Genomic DNA, 19,246 nt, shown 5'->3' on the forward strand with positions numbered 1-19,246 from the left:
CACCAAGGGAATGTCATGCACCCGCTTTGATGTATTATACAATATGCTAGCTCCCCTTGGCCTCACTAGATAATGTCAAGTGAGCGCTATGCAAAGTCCTGCTATTTTAAATATTAATCATGTTCTCCTTGGTTAGAACAGACAAAATTATACATTATGACCTAGAAATGACTAAAACCTACAGAGATTCTTTAGTGTTCTTGTTTATTCACTTGAAATAATTAATTTTATAATTAGAGAAAATACATGAGTCAAAGCTGATTTCACAGAGCACTGCATTTTTTAAGTTTCAGCCTCGGAGTCCAAAAGCCAGCCAAAGTTCAATTCAAATACTGAGTCATGTATTGGACACCTACTGTATACCAAAATCCTATGCTCAGCACATTGAAGAATACATAGCTGATTAAGGCACCGTATCCTATCTAGGAACTTACATTCTAAAGGGAGGATTAGACATGGTCAAAAACAACTATAATCAGAAGTGAGAGTAAACTACTAGAAAAAAAGAAAAACAGATGTGTTGGAGATGAGAGGAAGTGAGCAAGCCTCATTAGGGAAACTGATTAGAGTTCACCGAAGAGGTGGCATTTAAAGTTTACTTCCAAGGTCTAATGATCTTAGTTTATCATTCCCCAGTTCCATGTAACTTCAGAAAAGTCATTAGACTCCCTGGGACTCAGTTTCCATATCTGTTAAAAGAGTAGAATTTTAATATCCCAACATCTTTTAGGTTCAGATTCAATGAGTATAAATATATGATTCTTCCTAAATGAAGATGGTGGATCCTATCAACCATCCTTCTTTGCTGTCCTCAAGTCACATACACAGGTCTGGCGTGATGGCTCACACCAGCACTTTGGGAAGCTGAGGCAGATGGATCACCAGAAGAAAGAAGTTTGAGATCAGCCTGGTTAACATGGTGAAACTCCATCTCTACTGTCTCTACTAAAAATACCAAAATTAGCTGGGTGTGTTTGCACATGCCTGTACTCCCATTTAGTGAGGAGGCTAAGGCAGGAGAATCACTTGAACCCAGGAAGTGGAGGTTGCAGTTGTGCCACTGAACTCCAGTCTGGATAATAAAATAAGACTCCATCTCAAAAAAAAACAACAAAAAAAAAAACAAAAAAAAAAAACCAAAAAAAAAAAAACGCTGAGCTCGGTGGCTCACACCTGTAATCTCAGTAGTTTGGAAGGCCAAGTCAAGCGGATCACCTGAAGTAAGGAGTTTGAGACCAGCCTGACCAATATGGCAAAACCCCATGTCTACTAAAAATACAAAATTTAGCCAGGTGTGGTGGCAGGCACCTGTAGTCCCAGCTACTCAGGAGGCTGAGACAGGAGAATTGCTTGAACCCAGGAGGCGGAGGTTGCAGTGAGCTGAGATCACAACACTGCACTCCAGTCTGGGTTACAGAGCGAGACTCCACCTAAAAAAAAAAGAGTCACATACGTGACATACAAACCACACAACCAAATGACAAGAGGAATTAAGCATGTTCAGATATAAAGAGACAGTAAGTCAATAATCAAACCCTCATTTAGAAAGTGTCACATACAATATGGTAATTAAAACCTAAACATCTGGAGAAAACGCAAACAGTTGTTTAATGCTGGTATGTACCAAGAGACCTATAGGAATGATCAATGTGTTCTGAGGAGGTCCGCTTTATAGAATGAAAGTCTGGGAAGAGTCTCTCAGCAGGAATGATGTAAATTAAGTGGTGATAACATAGAAATGAAAAGGAACTGGAGTGTGAAGGGGGTGTAGAAAATGCAAAGAACAAATACTGTCTACATTTTTTCTTGGCTAGAATATAGTGTGCTGAGACCACAAGGGTAAGACAGCTAAAAGAATTCCATGTGGGGTTTTGTTTTTTTGTTTTGTTTTTGTTTTGAGAGGGAGTCTTGCTCTGCTGCCAGGCTGGAGTGCAGTGGCACAATCTCGGCTTACAATATAACCTCCACCTCCCAAGTTCAAGTAATTCCCCTGCCTCAGACTCCTGAGTAGCTGGGACTGTAGGTGCATGCCACCACGCCCGGCTAATTTTTTGTATTTTATTACAGACAGGGTTTCACCATGTTGGCCAGGATGGTCTCCATTTCCTGACCTCGTGATCGTCGGGTCTCAGCCTCTTAAAGTGCTGGGATTACAGGCGTGAGCCACCACACCTGGCTGGGGTTTTGTATTCTTTAATCCTTGAAGATGTTACACGATCCCTTCTGAAGGGAGAAAAGCTAAGGCTGGATGGGGGTGATGGGAAAGGTGTTGCTGATAAAGAAACACAGAGTATATAGAAGTCTTCTTTTAGGCAGAATGCACATAAACTCAGAGACAATTTAAGAGTGAAATGGAAGGCCGGGTGCGGTGGCTCAAGCCTGTAATCCCAGCACTTTGGGAGGCCAAGGCGGGTGGATCACGAGGTCAAGAGATTGAGACCATCCTGGTCAACGTGGTGAAACCCCGTCTCTACTAAAAAAAAAAAAAAAAAAAAAAAAAAAAAAAAAAAAAAAAAAAAAATTAGCTGGGCATGGTGGCGCGTACCTGTAATCCCACCTACTCAGGAGGCTGAGTCAGGAGAATTGCCTGAACCCAGGAGGCACAGGTTGCGGTGAGCCGAGATTGCACCATTGTACTCTCTCCAGCCTGGGTAAAAAGAGCAAAACTCCATCTCAAAAAAAAAAAAAAAAAAAAAGAGTGAAATGGAGATTTCAACTTTTTTTTCTTTGTTGCATTTGTATTTGTTCTTCCCATCACCTTCTGCATCCCAGCTGTTCCTTTCAGGTACAGGTTAAATCATCTTTTCTTATAGCAGACTGTATGTGGTCAATAAACTTCTGCTGACACAAACAAGCCTTGGGATTTGTCATGAACTGGAGTGGGGGGAATTGTTCTCCCTCTGAGATGTGGTGACAGATAGCCAGCCTGTCTTTCCTGTGGCACTAGGACCACTGAGCCTTGTTCTTTTGGGCCAGCCTCATATATCAGAGGCCAGATGTGGGGTTCCTTTGAAAGACAGTGTGAATGATCTAGGCTAATACTTAGGAGCCCTCTTTCTATCTCTGAGTCAAGATTGCTTACACAGACGTACATTGAGATTACAGTTTTTACTGTAACAGACAGTAGTCAAAGAAAGCTGCTCTAATTTATAGCAGGCTTGCAGGGAAACAGCCAATGGACAATCATTAATTTAAACTGTAAATAAGATCCTGTTTTAGTCTGGACTCTAATCCCCGCTAGTTCCCCTAACAAGCTGCCTGCAAAGCCAAGGCATGAAGCCTGCTGTTTCAAACATGATGATTGAAGAACTGCTCTTGTCCGCACAAACAGCTAAAAATAGCTACAAGAATGTGAAGGCAAAACAGGTTCCAGGGAATGCAGAGAGTTACCCTGATGTTGTCAGTTCTATTCCAGCTGCTCCCACTAGTGTGAAAAGCAGAGAGAAGTATCTGGTACAAAAGATTTTAACTTGCTAGATGGCACCCTGGAGACCTGAGAGAATTAATACAACTTTTTAAAGGAGCCTGCCCTTTTCACTGGAGGATGGTGCAAGTCCCAGGAGAACTGGAGCAAATTTGAGAGCTGTCTTTGTTCTGCATAATTAACAGAGCCTGAAATTTCTTTCTTTTCTCTTTTTAACATAAATTCTCATTGATTGGAGGAAATACATTCACATTTTAAAATGTTGTGCAAGCACTATCTCTTTGATTCAAATATGTCCTTTGGGGGGGCGGAGTACATATTTCATGGTGATAAATTCACCTCATAAGTAGAAAAACTGTGTACAAATATACTGCTATGTCAACTTTATTGATTTTTGTACCATTGTTAAGACCTTCATTGTCCTCCAATATTTCTTACATCTATCAGCATCTCAGAAAATGACCCTGAAGGCCTCATTTATCTGTAGAGGAAAAGAGCCCTTCCTTTAGTTTCACTCATAACATTGTGATTTAAACAGCTCAGGACCCCCTCTGCTGTGAAGGGTGGCAGTCCCAGAGAAAGCCATTCCCTCAGAGTCACACACAGGGACTTCTCTTTTACTAAAACAAGGGTGTGTCAAGGCTTAAGATCAGTAAAATACCCATGGCTAAATGCCATTTTAAAAGTCCTTCAGATAACTATGGACTAATCATGCAGTCTGATTAATGGTGTAATGACTTGAATAGATTCAATGGTTAGACTCTTGGCTGTACTGCCTCTCTGTTTCCCTTCGTCTGGACTTGAGAGTCCCACTGCTTAAGTCCCGCTCCCGAAAACAATCCTCGAGTTTCTGGGTCATCACTATATAATCTCCAGCTACAGAAAAGCTTATAATTACATTCGATATTTGGCATATTTTTATTTTTTCATGTTTCTCTCTAAGAGCATCAATAAAACAGAGACTATCATTAGATTCTTCTGAGGTCTCTTCCAGCCGTAAATTTCTTCCATTTCCCTCTATGACTTAACAAATGGAGAAAATGTAAATGATTCACCCAGAGTCACCTGTTAGGTAGAATTTGATTCAAGGCAGGGACTTGGATTCCTGAATCTTAGTTCAGGGATCTTTCAATTACAAAAAGTCATGCCACATTTAGTACTAGAATACAGGACCTTTGAAGATGAGTCACTGGCTTATTTCTCTTTATATCCTATGGTGAGTAGCATTGCCTAGCATACAGTTTGTTGATTATTAAATTAAATTTGCTAAAAATGTGAACTGGAAGAAAAATCAATAGAGATTACAAAAATCAATTCAAAGCCAACAAACAACTAAATCTCATTATAGAAATAAAAGATATACGTTCAGTTCCTCAATTTGGGACTGCATACAGCAGATCAAAATTGTTTAGCTATAATTGTTGATGAAGTACCCAGCCAGTAAAGGGAAGATAGGAATGTTCAAGGTATAATCCTAAATTTGTGAGGTTGACATTATTGGCTGTGTGGTACTCTGGCCATCAGCCACACATGGCTATGTCAATTTCAATGAATTAAAGTTAAATGAAATTTAAAATCCAATTACTCAAATTACACCAGCCATATTTCAAATCCCCAACAGCCATAAATTATTAATGTCTAAAGTACAGGAGAGCTTAGAGGAAAATTTCCAAAATCACAGAAAGTTCTACTGGACACTGCAGAAAGAAAAAAGAATGAAGTGAAGAGAAAACATCAATTAAGCTTTTACTATTCGGTGCTAAGCACCTGAAATGCCTAATTTCATATAATCCTTACGACTTCCCGCATGAGGTAGGTACTATATAATCGTCCCCCTTTTAAAGGAAATGCTGCTTGGAGAGACTAAGTACATCACCATGCTTATACACATAGTAATTGCCTTAGTTGGGTTTTCACTGGTCCTCTGACTCAAGTCTATGCTCAGCTGAAAAGTTATGCTGCTTCTACTGAAAAACTTGAAATGCCTACAGCCAGAGATAACATGTTACACTTTAAATTAGTGGTTTTTAATCCTAGATACGTATCAGAAGCATCTGGGGAGCTTTATCAAGATACAGTTACCTGAGCCCTAATCCAGAGCAACAGTGGTGGGACTAGAGGTTGCATATTTGGAGACCACTTAGTCCTTTTGACATGCAGCCAGAATTGAGAGTGATTGCATGAGAGATATTTTCAACACCTTCCACAGTCCAGATGGCAAAACGTAGACCCTACCCAGGATCACTAACAGTAGCTAATGAAAAATCTGAGATGAGAACATACACATCACTGCTACCTTAAAACACATTGTGGTTTAGGGTATGTTCATGAATGACACATTTCTTTTTCCTGATTAATACTATTAGTTCGTGTAACCTATGTAATACTTAGAAATTATGTCAGAACTCAGCATTTGATAATGCAAGTTTACGAAAACAAAGGCATAGATGTAGAACCATTCCTCTTCTCAGACAAATAATGTCTTTCTCATTTCAAAGTATTATTTTCTTCCTAAAAAATGACGTATGTGAGGAGTAGGTAAGCTCTTTTAATAGGAGATGTATGATACAGAGGAAAAAGCATGACTAACTGCTAACCAAGACACCTTAATTCTAGTCCCAATTGTGGCCATAACTCTGCAATGGGCACAGACTATTTCTTTTTTCTGAATCTCAGTTTTCTTATCTGCAAATAAGGGTGTTGTATATGATCATCTCCAAGGCTCCTTGCAGCTAGGATCCATGCTCAGAAGGGACTAATATTCCCACTCCTTCCAAGCTACCTTGTTCAGCTAAATGCATTGCATTCATCCTGACATTTGTGTGCAGACTAAACATTAAAAATGAAACTTCCTGTCTGCTGTAGGACAATACATTCACTTAAATTCTACTTAATCCGTTTGTTCCATGTTAAGGAAAAACTGGGACATCAGATGAAAAGCCATATTTTCTACTGTCTTGTCAAGACTCATTCTAATTCTTGTGATTGACGGTCGGAACTCTTACAAGAGAGGCAGCAGCATCCATTCAACAAGACTCATTCTTTGTAGCTGCCTTTCGGAAATGGTAATGATCTACCTATCCCTCACCCTCTTACATTCACAGCTGCTGATCTGAAAATTATGATGTGTCAGACATTTTACAACCTTAACATCCATCAACTCATCTTAACATTTCTAATCCCAGCTTAACTGTAATGGATTTTTAGGTAGCTAGAGAGGTTAGCCAACCAAGACAGAAGTCACATCGTGAATGAGTAGCATGCCGAATATACATTTCTTACCTTACGCTTGTTGGTAGGACACACGTAGAGATAGCTCAAAATGGTTTTCAAACCAACTTTATCATTCAGCTTCTCATAGGTTGTTCCATAATCGGTTGACCTATAATTCAAAAAGATCATTAATGAGGACAGACGTATACGTCATTTGGCTGCTTGTTGGTATAATGCATGTCTTACATTGCAGAATGGCTCTCGGGTGGTTTCTAAATGATTCATGCAGTATATAATGATGCTTAATTATGTACACAGTAGCATCATGTGAGTGGTTAAAATTTGCATTTAAATTGAACTGGTAAAAATTAAAACTCCATCTCATCTCTCTACTGCTCCTTAATGTATGCACACTGCATAAAAAATGTGGTTAATTTTAAAAGATTAAGAGATGAGGGTGTCCCTTGATTTGACCAAAGAATTAAAAGAGTTTTTAGTTACATATGACATTTCCAAACTTTTACTTTATGTTTGGCACAGTAGAAAAGCAGGTTCTCCTGATTTATCTACAAATTGTGTTTACTCTGATGAGTCAGGGAATATATGGTAAGTCAGTCCCTTCAAAGGTCAGTTAGTCTTTTCTTACTATTTAAAAGCAAGAAAATGTCTCAATAATAAGAGAAATTTCACAAATTTCTTATTCCAGTGTTAAGCAATCCAGAGACAGGAGGACATCACTTCTCATCCCTGACTCTGTTTTTCCTATAGAGCCTCTCAACTTTTGCCATTGGTCAATAAATTATTCATTCAGATTAAATAAACTGATTTTGATTACCTTCTCTGTGAAGGTCTATGCTAAGAATTTTAATCTTATATCATCATGATAACTATGTATAGTAGGGATTATTATTTGTATTTGATGAAAATGATTGAGAGAAATTCAGTGACTTGTTCAAAGAAATTTTTTAAATTTCCTTATACTTCAGCTTTTTTTCCCCTTTTTGTCTTTTTTTTTTTTTTTTTTTTTTAATTCAAACAAGATAGGGCAGGGCACAGTGGTTCATGTCTGTAATTCCAGCACTTTGAGAAAGCAAGGCAGGTCAATCACTTGAGGAGTTAGAGACCAGCCTGGTCAACATGGTGAAATTCCGTCTCTACCAAAAATACAAAAATTAGCCTGGCGTGATGGCACACGGCTGTAGTCCAAGCCTAATTTGGTTTTCTAAACGTACCCATTTTCAAGGTTCATAGTTCTTTCAATAAGTTTTGCATAGTATGTATTCCTCAGTGATGGGGAATGGCATCTAAATCCTCTCAAGTGTTGACCCTTTCTGTTTGCCATCTATGTATAAATTTTGGGAAGAAATGTCTTGAATCTCCAGCCAGAATAAATCCTTAATTCCTAGCTCCAGGATCACTTTTATGCAGCTTTCCGCCAGTGTTTGGTCCACTGTACATACTGAATGGATGATCCTGAGCTTGTTAACATACCCTTCTACTTGGTCATTATGTCCTATAGGAATTTGTAACTTTAATCAGTTTCAGAAATGAATTAAGATGGTAACACTTTTTGTGTTTTTCTAATTAAATCAACATTAATTTCTAAGCATTGTGAACTCATATCTCTATCTCTGCACTTCACACATCTATTTGTTTATGTATTTCAAATTGTGACATACTTGAGAGTAGGGGCTGTGTGCTGTGTTCTTGCACTTAGCAACACTCTCTGGTATATCTTAGAAGTGCTACAAATGTGAATGAATGAATTTTATCGACAATTTCCTAAGAAAATAAAGCTAAGAGGAAATTTTATATCTATCTTTTCTTTTCTTTTTTTTTTTTTTTTGAGATGGAGTCTTGTTCTGTAGCACAGGCTGGAGTGCAGTGGCATGATCTTGGCTCACTGCAATCTCCACCTCCCGGGTTCAAGCGATTCTCATGCCTCAGCCTCCCACAGTGCTGCGATTACAGGTGTGAGCCACTGTGCTCGGCCCCCAGTCCACTTTCAGTATATTTTTTTCCATTCTTACCTTAGCCTCCTGAGTCAACATTCTCTTTCTAGTAGGTCTTACTAGCCTTGTTTTACCTCCTTTTATTGTACTGTTTTTTTTTTTTTAATATTCATTATTCTGAATAATGCAAGTTCCAGAACAAAAACAGATACGAAATCTACTGATGGGTGGAAATCAGTAAGACTATATTAGAGCCAAGGGAATAGATCAGTTTTCTTAGTGGAATAATGAAAAAAAGAGACTAAAGAAGTAGGAATAAGTCTACAGAGAGTGCGATGAGTTTCTTATAATTCCTGTTAACTTGGTCCCTGAGCACAGATGAATTTTTTTTACATTTTATAAAAACATGCCATAGAAAGGCAAATGAAGATTGTACTATAAGGATTCTACATACAATCATCCTTATTTGCATGTGTGTGTTTTTGTGTGGGTGGGTGAGTGGGTGTATATTAAACTCTAATCTCAAAATGTGACAAGCTGACAATAAAGTGACTTAGTCAGATTTACATTAGCAACATTTTTTCAGAAAGCTTACACTACTTTATTGGACATTTTTATCTTATTGTAACATAATTCACCCCCCAATCCAGATGCCTTATTTTTTGGTGCCATCTCTTGTTTCTTGATTTTACAAAGCTCAAAAGTTATCCCAAAATTTGATAATTCTCCACTCAAGCAGAACTGTGTATTTAAACACTATGGCTTTGTAGTAAGCAATTGATAGAGAAAATGATGCATTTTCACACATTCAGGTGGTATAGATTAGCAACTATCCAAGGGTGTCCCACAGAACTAGAATTACATGGAGTGTTGACAAGTTTCATTGGCAGAACCAACAATCGGCTGGGGCATACATTGGTACAGTGGTACAGAAGAATAGTAAATACTTTCAAACCAGTTGGTAAATAGTTACTGCACTAAGTTCTCTGAGTAGTTGTTCCAGTAAGTCTTATCACCATAGCCTCTCACTCAGGAGCCTCTTAAGTTTCTTCACAGCCCAACAACCAAAAGAATGAGGTCTGGCACAGCAGAGGTCCCAGACACTTGCTCCAGCACCAAGCCCAACACCTGTGCTGATCTGTCGATGCTTTTGTCAATCAGGCTGCACCCCAGAAGGGGTACAGTGACCTCAGGTTGGCACTGCATCATGGAAGGCAATTTCTAGAGCCCATCTGTAAGCCCTGATTCACAGCTAAGAGATGCTTTCAGTTCTACTCGCGCAGTCATTTATGGGAGCTGTAGTCTCCCATGGACATGAGCTCCTAAAGAGCAGAGGAAACAAAGACGTGGTCAGCAGACAGGCTGGTGAACCCACGTGCTGGTTAAATATTTTAACTACCATCCCTAGGAATGGGAGAGAGGGACATTTTCCAAGAACAAAAAATATGGCGAAATTTATGATTAGGCAACATTTAATGTTCCTTTACTTCCTAACTTTTCACAAATGGTATTATTCTAATATACAATGAACCTCTTAAAAGCACATTTCATACAACATTTTCCAAATATATTTGAAGACAGGATCTATTTTTGAGAGATATCTAATGAGATTAGTGTTCTGAGCAACACATTTTGGGAAGCACAAGATCAAAGGCAAAGAAAGAAAAAGAAAGGCACGGATCTTAATTTCCTAAGAAAGAGGAACTATTAAAAATATCTTAAATGCAAACTGCAAACAGAAATGCCAGCCTCTATTAACCATCAAGTGACTACTGTTGTAATAAAAAAAAAAAAAGGAAAGGATCTTAAAATGCATATCTTAAATAGCCATAATTAAGATGTGACATATGCAGCCTTGAATTCTTGTACAATTAAAAAAAATCATTTCAAAGCAAGCATTTTTATTTTCAGGCTTTGTTTACAGGTTGACTTATCTAGAAATGAAAAAGAGAGCTTCTGTCAACACCTATACTGTGCCAGAAGAAGCTAGAAGCTTAACAAAATAAGCATTCTATGAAAAGAAATACAGGAGTGATTAAATTAAGGCTTACTTTCTTTTGCTTTTGATCTTTAATCCTTATACTACTGTTTTTACAAATATATCTTAGTGACTTTTAGAACTTTTGAAAATATGTCTCCATTTAAGTATTTACTACATGCACAGAGCTGAAATAAGTTGCTCTGCAGAGTGAAGAAACCACATCTGAGGCAACCCACCTGCCTTCCAAGAGGTTATGATCTTTTTGAGATAGCAAAATTTCCTACCACACTTGAAGAAAGGATCAGTATAGGCTACAACTAGTTTCCATAGGAGTTGCAGAAATGTAATGTGTGACTGGATTTCCTCCACTCTAGTCTTATGCCATCAAATGAGATACTAAATAAACACAGAATCACTGTAATCTAAATTAACCCATAAGCACAATGATTGGCACATAAGCAAACTATAAATGATAGCTTTTGTTATTCACTTCTAACATTTTTTTCTTGATTGTTTTTGGTGGTCTTTGCTCGATACTTACTAAAACCTATCATATGAACCCTCAAGGAAAACCCCAATCACTGAACATAATTTTGATTTAGGTTGCTTAGAAGATATTCATAAAGCTATTACAACATTTTAAAAACATAGCATAACTTAGTCTATTATATGTTGAAGAATATGTGCTAGTTTTATGTGGTACCTGGATCAGAGAGTTAATGGTAAGAACTGAAATGAGAATTAAAGATTCCACATTCTGCTTCTATAATAAGTATGTCAGAATTCTATTGCTGAATAGACTATTGTGCTTAAAACTCCTAATAGATAACATCATAAAAATGAATGCTCATTGGGTACATACAATGTGATCTGAGCTCTTCACATGCAGAATCCTATGAGATAGACACTGATATTAATATCGCATGTTACAAATAAGGAAGACTAAAAAGTGTAACCAACCTACTTAAGACTAAAGAACTTGGAAGGTGCTGAGTGCACACTGGCCAGCATCCTTTACTCCATATTGCCATGCCTCTATCAAAAGCCACCAGGAGAAATTTACAGGAAGTTAAGGAGATGTGTTCAGAAAACCTAGTTGAGGAATTTTTAGTAAAAGAAATGTTAATTAAAACTCTTTGAGATTCTTTATGTTGTAGACCAAAGCCTGACTTTTCTTTATACTTACTAAAGGACAGGTCTGCCAGAAAGAATTGATTGAAGGAAAAAAAAAAAAAGTATAAGCAGAAACTCTCACAAGGATCTATGAGGAAAAGAAGTTATATCCTTTATCTGACTCAGCGTGGCTCCTGTGAAGGCTGAAAATATGGACCAAGTGATTGGGTTCAACCAGTTAATGGTTGATGATGCCTTATTAAGATTAGCAAGATGTCTCAGCCTAACAGAAAAAGCAAGTTATTGAAGCAAAACACAACTGGAGTCAGTCAGTCACGTGGTGTTACCCACTGCAGTGCCACGTGACTTAGCTGGACTCCTAGCCCACTTCTGTTGTCCAGTGCAATACCAATGTGTCAAAACTAGATTCCTACTTAGCTTTAACTCAGCTTATTTTTAGCAAACAGGACATCTGTGGTCAGAATTTCCTTCTTAGAGATCAACCAGCTGAAGCTAGCAAAATCCAAAACTGCAGCTTACTCAACCTCTGAAGAACTTCTAGTTTTATTATAATCCAGTTTCCATGCTGAATGACACTCCCAGCATCACCATGACAGTTGACAATCACCATGACAATGAGTGGAGGAGACCAAGAAGAAAACAGAAAAGGTGCAGCTCCTTGATTCCAAGAAAGTCTCGGTCCCTTCAAAGAAAAGCACAAATATTCCTCCCCTTGCTCTTAATGCCCAACCGCTATGTTAAAGTTACCCTGTATTTGCAACTGCCTGGTTCTTAGGAGCTGAGAAATTAGTTTGTTAGCTCCATTGTCTACTTCTCCAATTCCATAATCATTGAGTAAAGACAGTGCTGCTTGACAATCACTTTCAGTTTTGTGCCTTGGCTTTGCAACACCGAACAGCAAAAAGCCCCCTTTGGGGTAACTGAGATCCCCAGTAACATCATTACCTAGTAAGCTGTCAGTGCCCTGATTTCTATAACAAATCAATCTCTCAGTACTCCACAGAATTTCATGTTCATTCCAATTGTCACCTAATAGGATCTCAATGTAATTGTGAGATGCCTAATACCGAATTTCTCTCTTCTGCCTGCCTCCTCCTCACCCCACTCCCATTCCAGCCTTTACCTTTCACTTGAAAAGCTTTCCCCAGATCCATAATAGACAATTGTCTTATTGCTTTCTGAACAATGCTCAGGCTGTATGAAGTAACAGCCTCCCTCACCCACCCCTCAGCACACTCTGCCCTTCCTAGGTGCTTTTATTTTCTGCTCATACTCTTTATCCCTATCTGATAGATTTTTACTTATTTGTATTGTCTTTCTCTTTGGGAACAGGGCTGAAGTCTGAGTTGTTCACAGATGTCTTCCTAGCACTCAGAACAGCGCCCTATGCAGAGTAGGTACTGTTTGGTTTTGACTACTTGCTGGCCTGGTGGACGCTTGCTTTTCTTGCGTTACCCAGTGGACTTCCATGAACTAAAAACTGAGAAGCTCATATAGTTTGGCAAGGACTTTCGGCTATGATAACTCCTGCTGTTAGAAGACACAATCAGTTGTATGGAAAGAAGGGAGACTAGGGTGTTGACAAGATTCTATGCCCTCTACTTTTTTCAAATTAATAAACTTGGTTTTTAGAAGAGATTCAGGTCCACAGAAAAACAAAGTGGAAAATAAGTAGTTTTCATATACCCAACTCCCACATGTGCACAGCATTCCCCATTATCAATATTCTCCTTCAGAGTGTTACATTTGTTACAAGCAAAAAACCTACAATGAAGCATCACCATCACCCAAAATCCATAATTAACATTAATGTACATTCTTGGTGTTATACATTTCATGGGTTCTGACAAATGCATAATGGTATGTATCTACCACTTGATATCATGGAGAATAGTTTCACCAGGTCAAAAATGCCTGCTCCTCTTTTTATTCATTCCTCCTATCCCCTAGCCGATACTAACCACCGATCTATTTACCCTCTCCAGAGTTGCCATAGTTGTGCCCTTTCTAGAATGTTGTACATAGTCATATCTTGTTTTATTGCACATTATTGTATTACACTTTGCAAATATTACATGTTTTACAAATTGGAATTTTGTGGCAACCTGCAGGGAGCAAGTCTGTTGGCACCATTTTCCAACAGCATGTGCTCACTCCATGTCTCTGTGCCACGTTTTGGCAGTTCTTGTAATGTTTCCATCTTTTCATTATCATTATATCTGTTATGGTAATCTGTGATCTTCAATGTCACTATTGTAACTGTTTTGGGTTGCCCTGAACCATGCCCACGTAAGATGGCAAACGTAATAAATGTTATGTATTGTTTTGACTGCTCCACCAACCAGCATTTACCTATCCCCTTCCCCCTCCTTCTTTTTCCCCTAACCCCTCAGGCTTTCCTATTGCCTGAGATAAATGATATTGAAATTAGATCATTGAATAACTTTAAAATGTCTTCTAAGTGTTCGAGGGAAAGGGAGAGCTGCACATCTCTCACATTAAATAAAAAGCTAGAAATGATTAAACCTGGCGAGGAAGACACATGAAAAGGCAAGACAGGGCAACAGCTGGGACTCTTGTGCCAAACAGTTAGTCAAACTGTGATTGCAAAGGAAAAGCTGTTGAAGAAAATTAAAGGTGTTACTCCACTGAACACAAAAATAATAAAGTGAAACAGGTTTATTGCTGATATGGGGAAAGATTTAGTGGTCTGGCTAGAAGATCAAACCAGCTACAACATTTCTTTAAGCCAAAACATAATCCAGAGCAAGCTCATAACTCTCCTCAACTCTATGAAGGCCAAGAGGTGAGGAAGCTGCAGGAGAAAAGTTTCAATCTAGCAGAAGTTGGTCCTTGAGGTTTAAGGAAAAAAAGCCTTCTCTATCACATACAAGTGCAACGCAAAGCAGCAAGCTGTTACAGACACTGCATCAAGTTATCCAGAAGATCTAGCTAAGATCATTGATGAAGGTGGCTACAGTAAACAACAGATGTTCAATGTAGATGAAACAACACTCATCAAAAGATGATTCCATATAGGATTTCAAAGCTAAAGAGAAGAAGTCAATGCTGCCTTCAGAGCTTTGAGGGAGAAGCTGACTCTCTTGTTGGGGACTAATGCATTGGTGACTTTCAGTTCAAGTCAACTGTCTTTTATTATTCTGAAAATCCTGGAGTCCCTAAGACTTATCCTAAATCTGTTCTGCTTGTGCTCTATATATGCAATGATAAAGTCTGAATGGCAGCACATCTGTTTACAGCATGGCTTACTAGATATTTTAAGCCCATGATTGAGATCTAGTGCTTAGATAAAAAGATTTCTTTCAACATATTACTGCTCACTGATAATGTATCTGGTCACCTATGAACTCTAATGGAGATCTACAAAAAAAAAATGGATGTTGTTTTCATGTCTGCCAATACAATATATTCTGTAGTCCACAGATCAAAGAGTAATTTTAAGTATTATTAAAGAAATAACATTTTATAAGGCTATAGCTTCCATAGATAGTGATTCCTCTGACAGATCTGAGGGCAAAATAAACTGAAAACCTTTCAGAAGGGATTCACCGTTCTAGAAGCCATTAAGAACATTCATAATTATTGGGAGGAGATGAAAATACCAACATTCGCAGGAATCTGGAATAAGTTAATTCCAACATTCGCGAATGATTTTGAGGGGTTTGAGACTCTGGTGGAGAGAGTAACTGTACATGTGGTGACCACAACAGAGACCTAGAAGTGGAGCACGAAGATGTGAGTGAATTGCTGCAGTCTCATCATCAAACGTGAACTGATGAGGAGTTGCTGCTTATGGATGAGCAAAGAATGTGGTTTCCTAAGATGGAATCTACTCCTGGTGAAGGAGTAAACATTGTTGAAGTGTTTACTGTATGTGCTGTAAACATTGTTGAAATGACAACAAAGAGTTTAGACTATTAAATAAACTTAGTTGATAAAGCAATGGCAGGATGTGAGAGAATGAACTCCAATTTTCAAAGAAGTCCTACCCAGGGTACACTGATACCAAGACAGCATTGCATGCTACAGAGAAATTTTTCATAAAAGGAAGAGTCAATTTATCCAACAAACTTTACTGTTATCTTATTTTAAGAAATTGCCCCAACCACCCTAATCTTCAGGAAACATTGCTGCTATTAGTCAGCAGCCATCAACATCACTGAAGGTTCAGATGATTATTCACATTTTTCAGTAATAACAAAGTTTTGATTAAGATATGTACATTGGTGGCCAGGTGTAGTGGCTCAGGCCTGTAATGTCAGCACTTTGGGAGGCTGAGGAGGGCAGATGACTTGAGGTCAGGAGTTTGAGACCAGTCTGGCCAACATGGTGAAACCCCGTCTCTACCAAAAATACAAAAATTAGCAGGGTGTGGTGGCACGTGCCTGTAATCCCAGCTACTTGGTGGCTGAGGTGGGAGAACTGCTTGAACCCTAGAGGTGGAGGTTGCAGTGAACTGAGAACACACCACTGCATTACAACCCAAGAGACAGAGTGAGACTCCATCTCAATTAAAAAAAAATGAATATATATATGTGTGTGTGTATATATATGTGTGCATATACATACACACACAATTTTTAAATATATATAAAATATATAAAAATATGTGTATATATATTTTTAAAATATATGTATGTGTGTCTGTGTATGTATGTGTGTGTATATATATATACACACACATACAAGAAGAGAAAATCAAACGCTGCATGTTCTCACTCATAAGCAGGTGAGAATGGCATTTTATATTCCCAGTGCATATAAAAGTTATGTTTATACTTTGCTACTATATATATATATATATATATATATGCACACAAAGCATTTTCTAGACATGCTATATGTATACACATGTGCATGTGTATATATATGTATACATATACACAGTTTTTCTAGACATAATGTTATTACATACTTAATAGACTATAGTATAAACATAACTTCTATATGCACTGGGAAATGAAAAATTCATTCATTTGCTTTATTGTGATATTCAGTTTATTGCATTTGTGTGGAATCAAACCCACGGTATCTGAGGTATGCCTGTAGTTGAAATCACATAGCATCTAGCCTGTTCAGACTAGCTTCTTTCATTTAGTGATATACATCTCAGCGTCCTCCATGCCTTTCAGGGCTTGACAGCTTTTTTTGAAAGTGCTGAATAATGTCCCATTGTCTGCATGCGCCATAGTTTCCAGTCACCTACTGATCTCAGTAAATCTCAGTTGCTTCCAAGTTTTGACAATTATAAGTAAAACTTCTATAAACATCCCGGTGCAGAATTTTGTGTAAACATGTTTTCAACTCCTTTTGGTTTCAAATCCTTTGCTAGATTGCATATTGAGTACATTTTGTTTTGTAAGGAACTGCCAAACTGTCTCCCAAAGTGACTGTTATCACTTTGCACTCTGACCAGCAATGAATGAGTGGTTCATTGCTTGCTCCACATCCTTGCTGGCATTTGGTGTTCTCTGTGTTTTAGATTTTGCGCGTTTTAATAGGTGTCTAATAGTGTATCATTGTGTTTTTTAATTTGCAATTCCCTAAAGACATATGAGGTTGAACATATTTTTAAATGCTTACTGGACATCTGTATGTGTTGCTATTTTATTATTTTTTATTTTTTTTGAGGCAGAGTCTTGCTTTGTCACCCGGGCTGGAGTGCAATGGCGTGATCTTCGCTCACTGCAACTGCTGCTTCTCAGGTTCAAGTGATTCTCCTGCCTCAGCCTCCCGAGTAGCTGAGACTACCCATGTGCGCCACTATGTCTGGCTAATTTTTGTATTTTTAGTAAAGACAGGGTTTTGCCTGTTGGACAGGCTGGTCTCAAACTCCTGACCTCAGGTGATCCGCCCACCTTGGCCTCCCAGAGTGCTGGAACTGCAGGAATGAGCCAATGCGCGTGGCCTATGTTTTTAATTATTATTAATTAATTGTATTTAGAATAGAGAAGATGTCTCACTGTGTTGCCCAGCTGGTCTCAAACTCTGGGCCTTAAGTGGTCCTCCCACCTCAGACCCACAAAGTGTTAGGATTACAGGCATGAGCCTGTATGTGTTCTTTCCTGAGGTTTCTGTTCAGGTTCTCATTGAAAAAAAAAAAAAAAAAAAGACTTTAAATATCAATCTCTTCTTCTTTTTTTTTTTTTTTTTTTGAGACAGAGTCTCCCTTTGTCACCCAGGTGGGGGGGCAGTGGCGCGATCTCAGCTCACAGAAAACTCTATCTCCCAGATTCAAGCAATTCTCCTGCCTCAGCCTCCTGAGTAGCTGGGATTACAGAAGCATGCCACCACACCCAGCTAAATTTTGTATTTTTAGTAGAGATAGGGTTTCACCATGTTGGTCAGGCTGGTCTCAAACTCCTGACCTCATGATCTGCCTGTCTCTACCTCCCAAAGTGCTGGGATTATAGCAGTGAGCCACTGTACCTGGCCTAAATATCAATTTCTTACTGTTAAGGTTTTTTTTTGTTTGTTTTATTTTGTTTTTTTCTGCCCAGGCTGGAGTGCAATGGTGTGCTCTTAGCTCACTGCCTGAGTAGCTGGGATTATAGGCATGCACCACCATGTCTGGCTAATTTTGTATTTTTTGTAGAGATGGGGTTTCGCCACGTTGGCCAGGCTGGTCTTGAACTCCAGGTGATCCACCTACCTCGGCCTCCCAAAATGCTGTGATTACAGGCTTGAGCCACTGTGCCCAGTCCTTATTGAGTTTTAAGAGTTATGTGCGCACTCGTGCATGTGTGTGTGTGCGTGTGTGTGTATTTCCCCAGTTTACTGAGATATGATTGACAAATGCAATTGTATTTTTTTATGGTATACAATATAACGTTTTCATGTAGTATACATTTTGAAATAATTACCACAATCTAGTTAACTGTAGTCGATATGTCAATTACCTCAACCACTAACTGTGTGTGTATGCAGTGAGAACACCTGACTTCTCTAGTAGTACATTTCAAATATATATTACATTAATATTAACTAGAGTTACTATGTTATATATTAAGTATCTTAAACTTATTCATCCAATAATGGAAAGCTTTTATGCTTTGACTCATATTTCCACTTTCTCTCAACCCCCAGCCACTAGTAACCACCAGTCTACTCTCTGTTACTATGAGTCTGGCTCTTTTACAGATTCCACATGTAAGTGAGATCATGCATCATTTGTCTTCCTATGTCTGGCTTATTTCACTTAGTATTATGTTTCCCAAGTTAATTCATGTTGTGGCAAAAGGCAGGATTTCCTTTTTTAAGGTTAATATCCATTATTATTTGATATCCATTGATTTATCAAACACTGAGGTTGTTTCCATACGTTAGCTATTGTGAATACTATTGCAATGAACACAGTAGTACAGCTATCTCAAGATAGTGACTTTATTTCCTTTGGGTCTACACCCAGGAATAAAATAGCTGGATCTATACGGAGCAAAATTTAATTTTTTAGGAACCACCATACTGTTTTCCATAATGCTACATATTTACATTCCTACCAAAAGTGTACGAGGGTTCCCT

At 38.4% G+C, this 19,246-nt stretch overlaps 1 protein-coding gene across 7 annotated transcripts in view; it reads right to left on the reverse strand.

Annotated features, from left to right (window-relative positions):
• SORCS1 (sortilin related VPS10 domain containing receptor 1) overlaps positions 1-19,246 on the reverse strand; it is a 598,052-nt gene that overhangs the window by 265,997 nt on the left and 312,809 nt on the right. For all 7 annotated transcript variants that reach the window (XM_074382853.1, XM_039465320.2, XM_039465322.2 and 4 more), the window contains exon 3: positions 6,707-6,806. In XM_074382853.1, coding sequence (XP_074238954.1) covers positions 6,707-6,806 — 100 coding nt within the window. The remainder of the gene's footprint in view (positions 1-6,706; positions 6,807-19,246) is intronic.

The sequence above is a fragment of the Saimiri boliviensis genome, chromosome 12 (assembly GCF_048565385.1).
Source record: "Saimiri boliviensis isolate mSaiBol1 chromosome 12, mSaiBol1.pri, whole genome shotgun sequence".
Lineage (NCBI taxonomy): Eukaryota > Metazoa > Chordata > Mammalia > Primates > Cebidae > Saimiri > Saimiri boliviensis.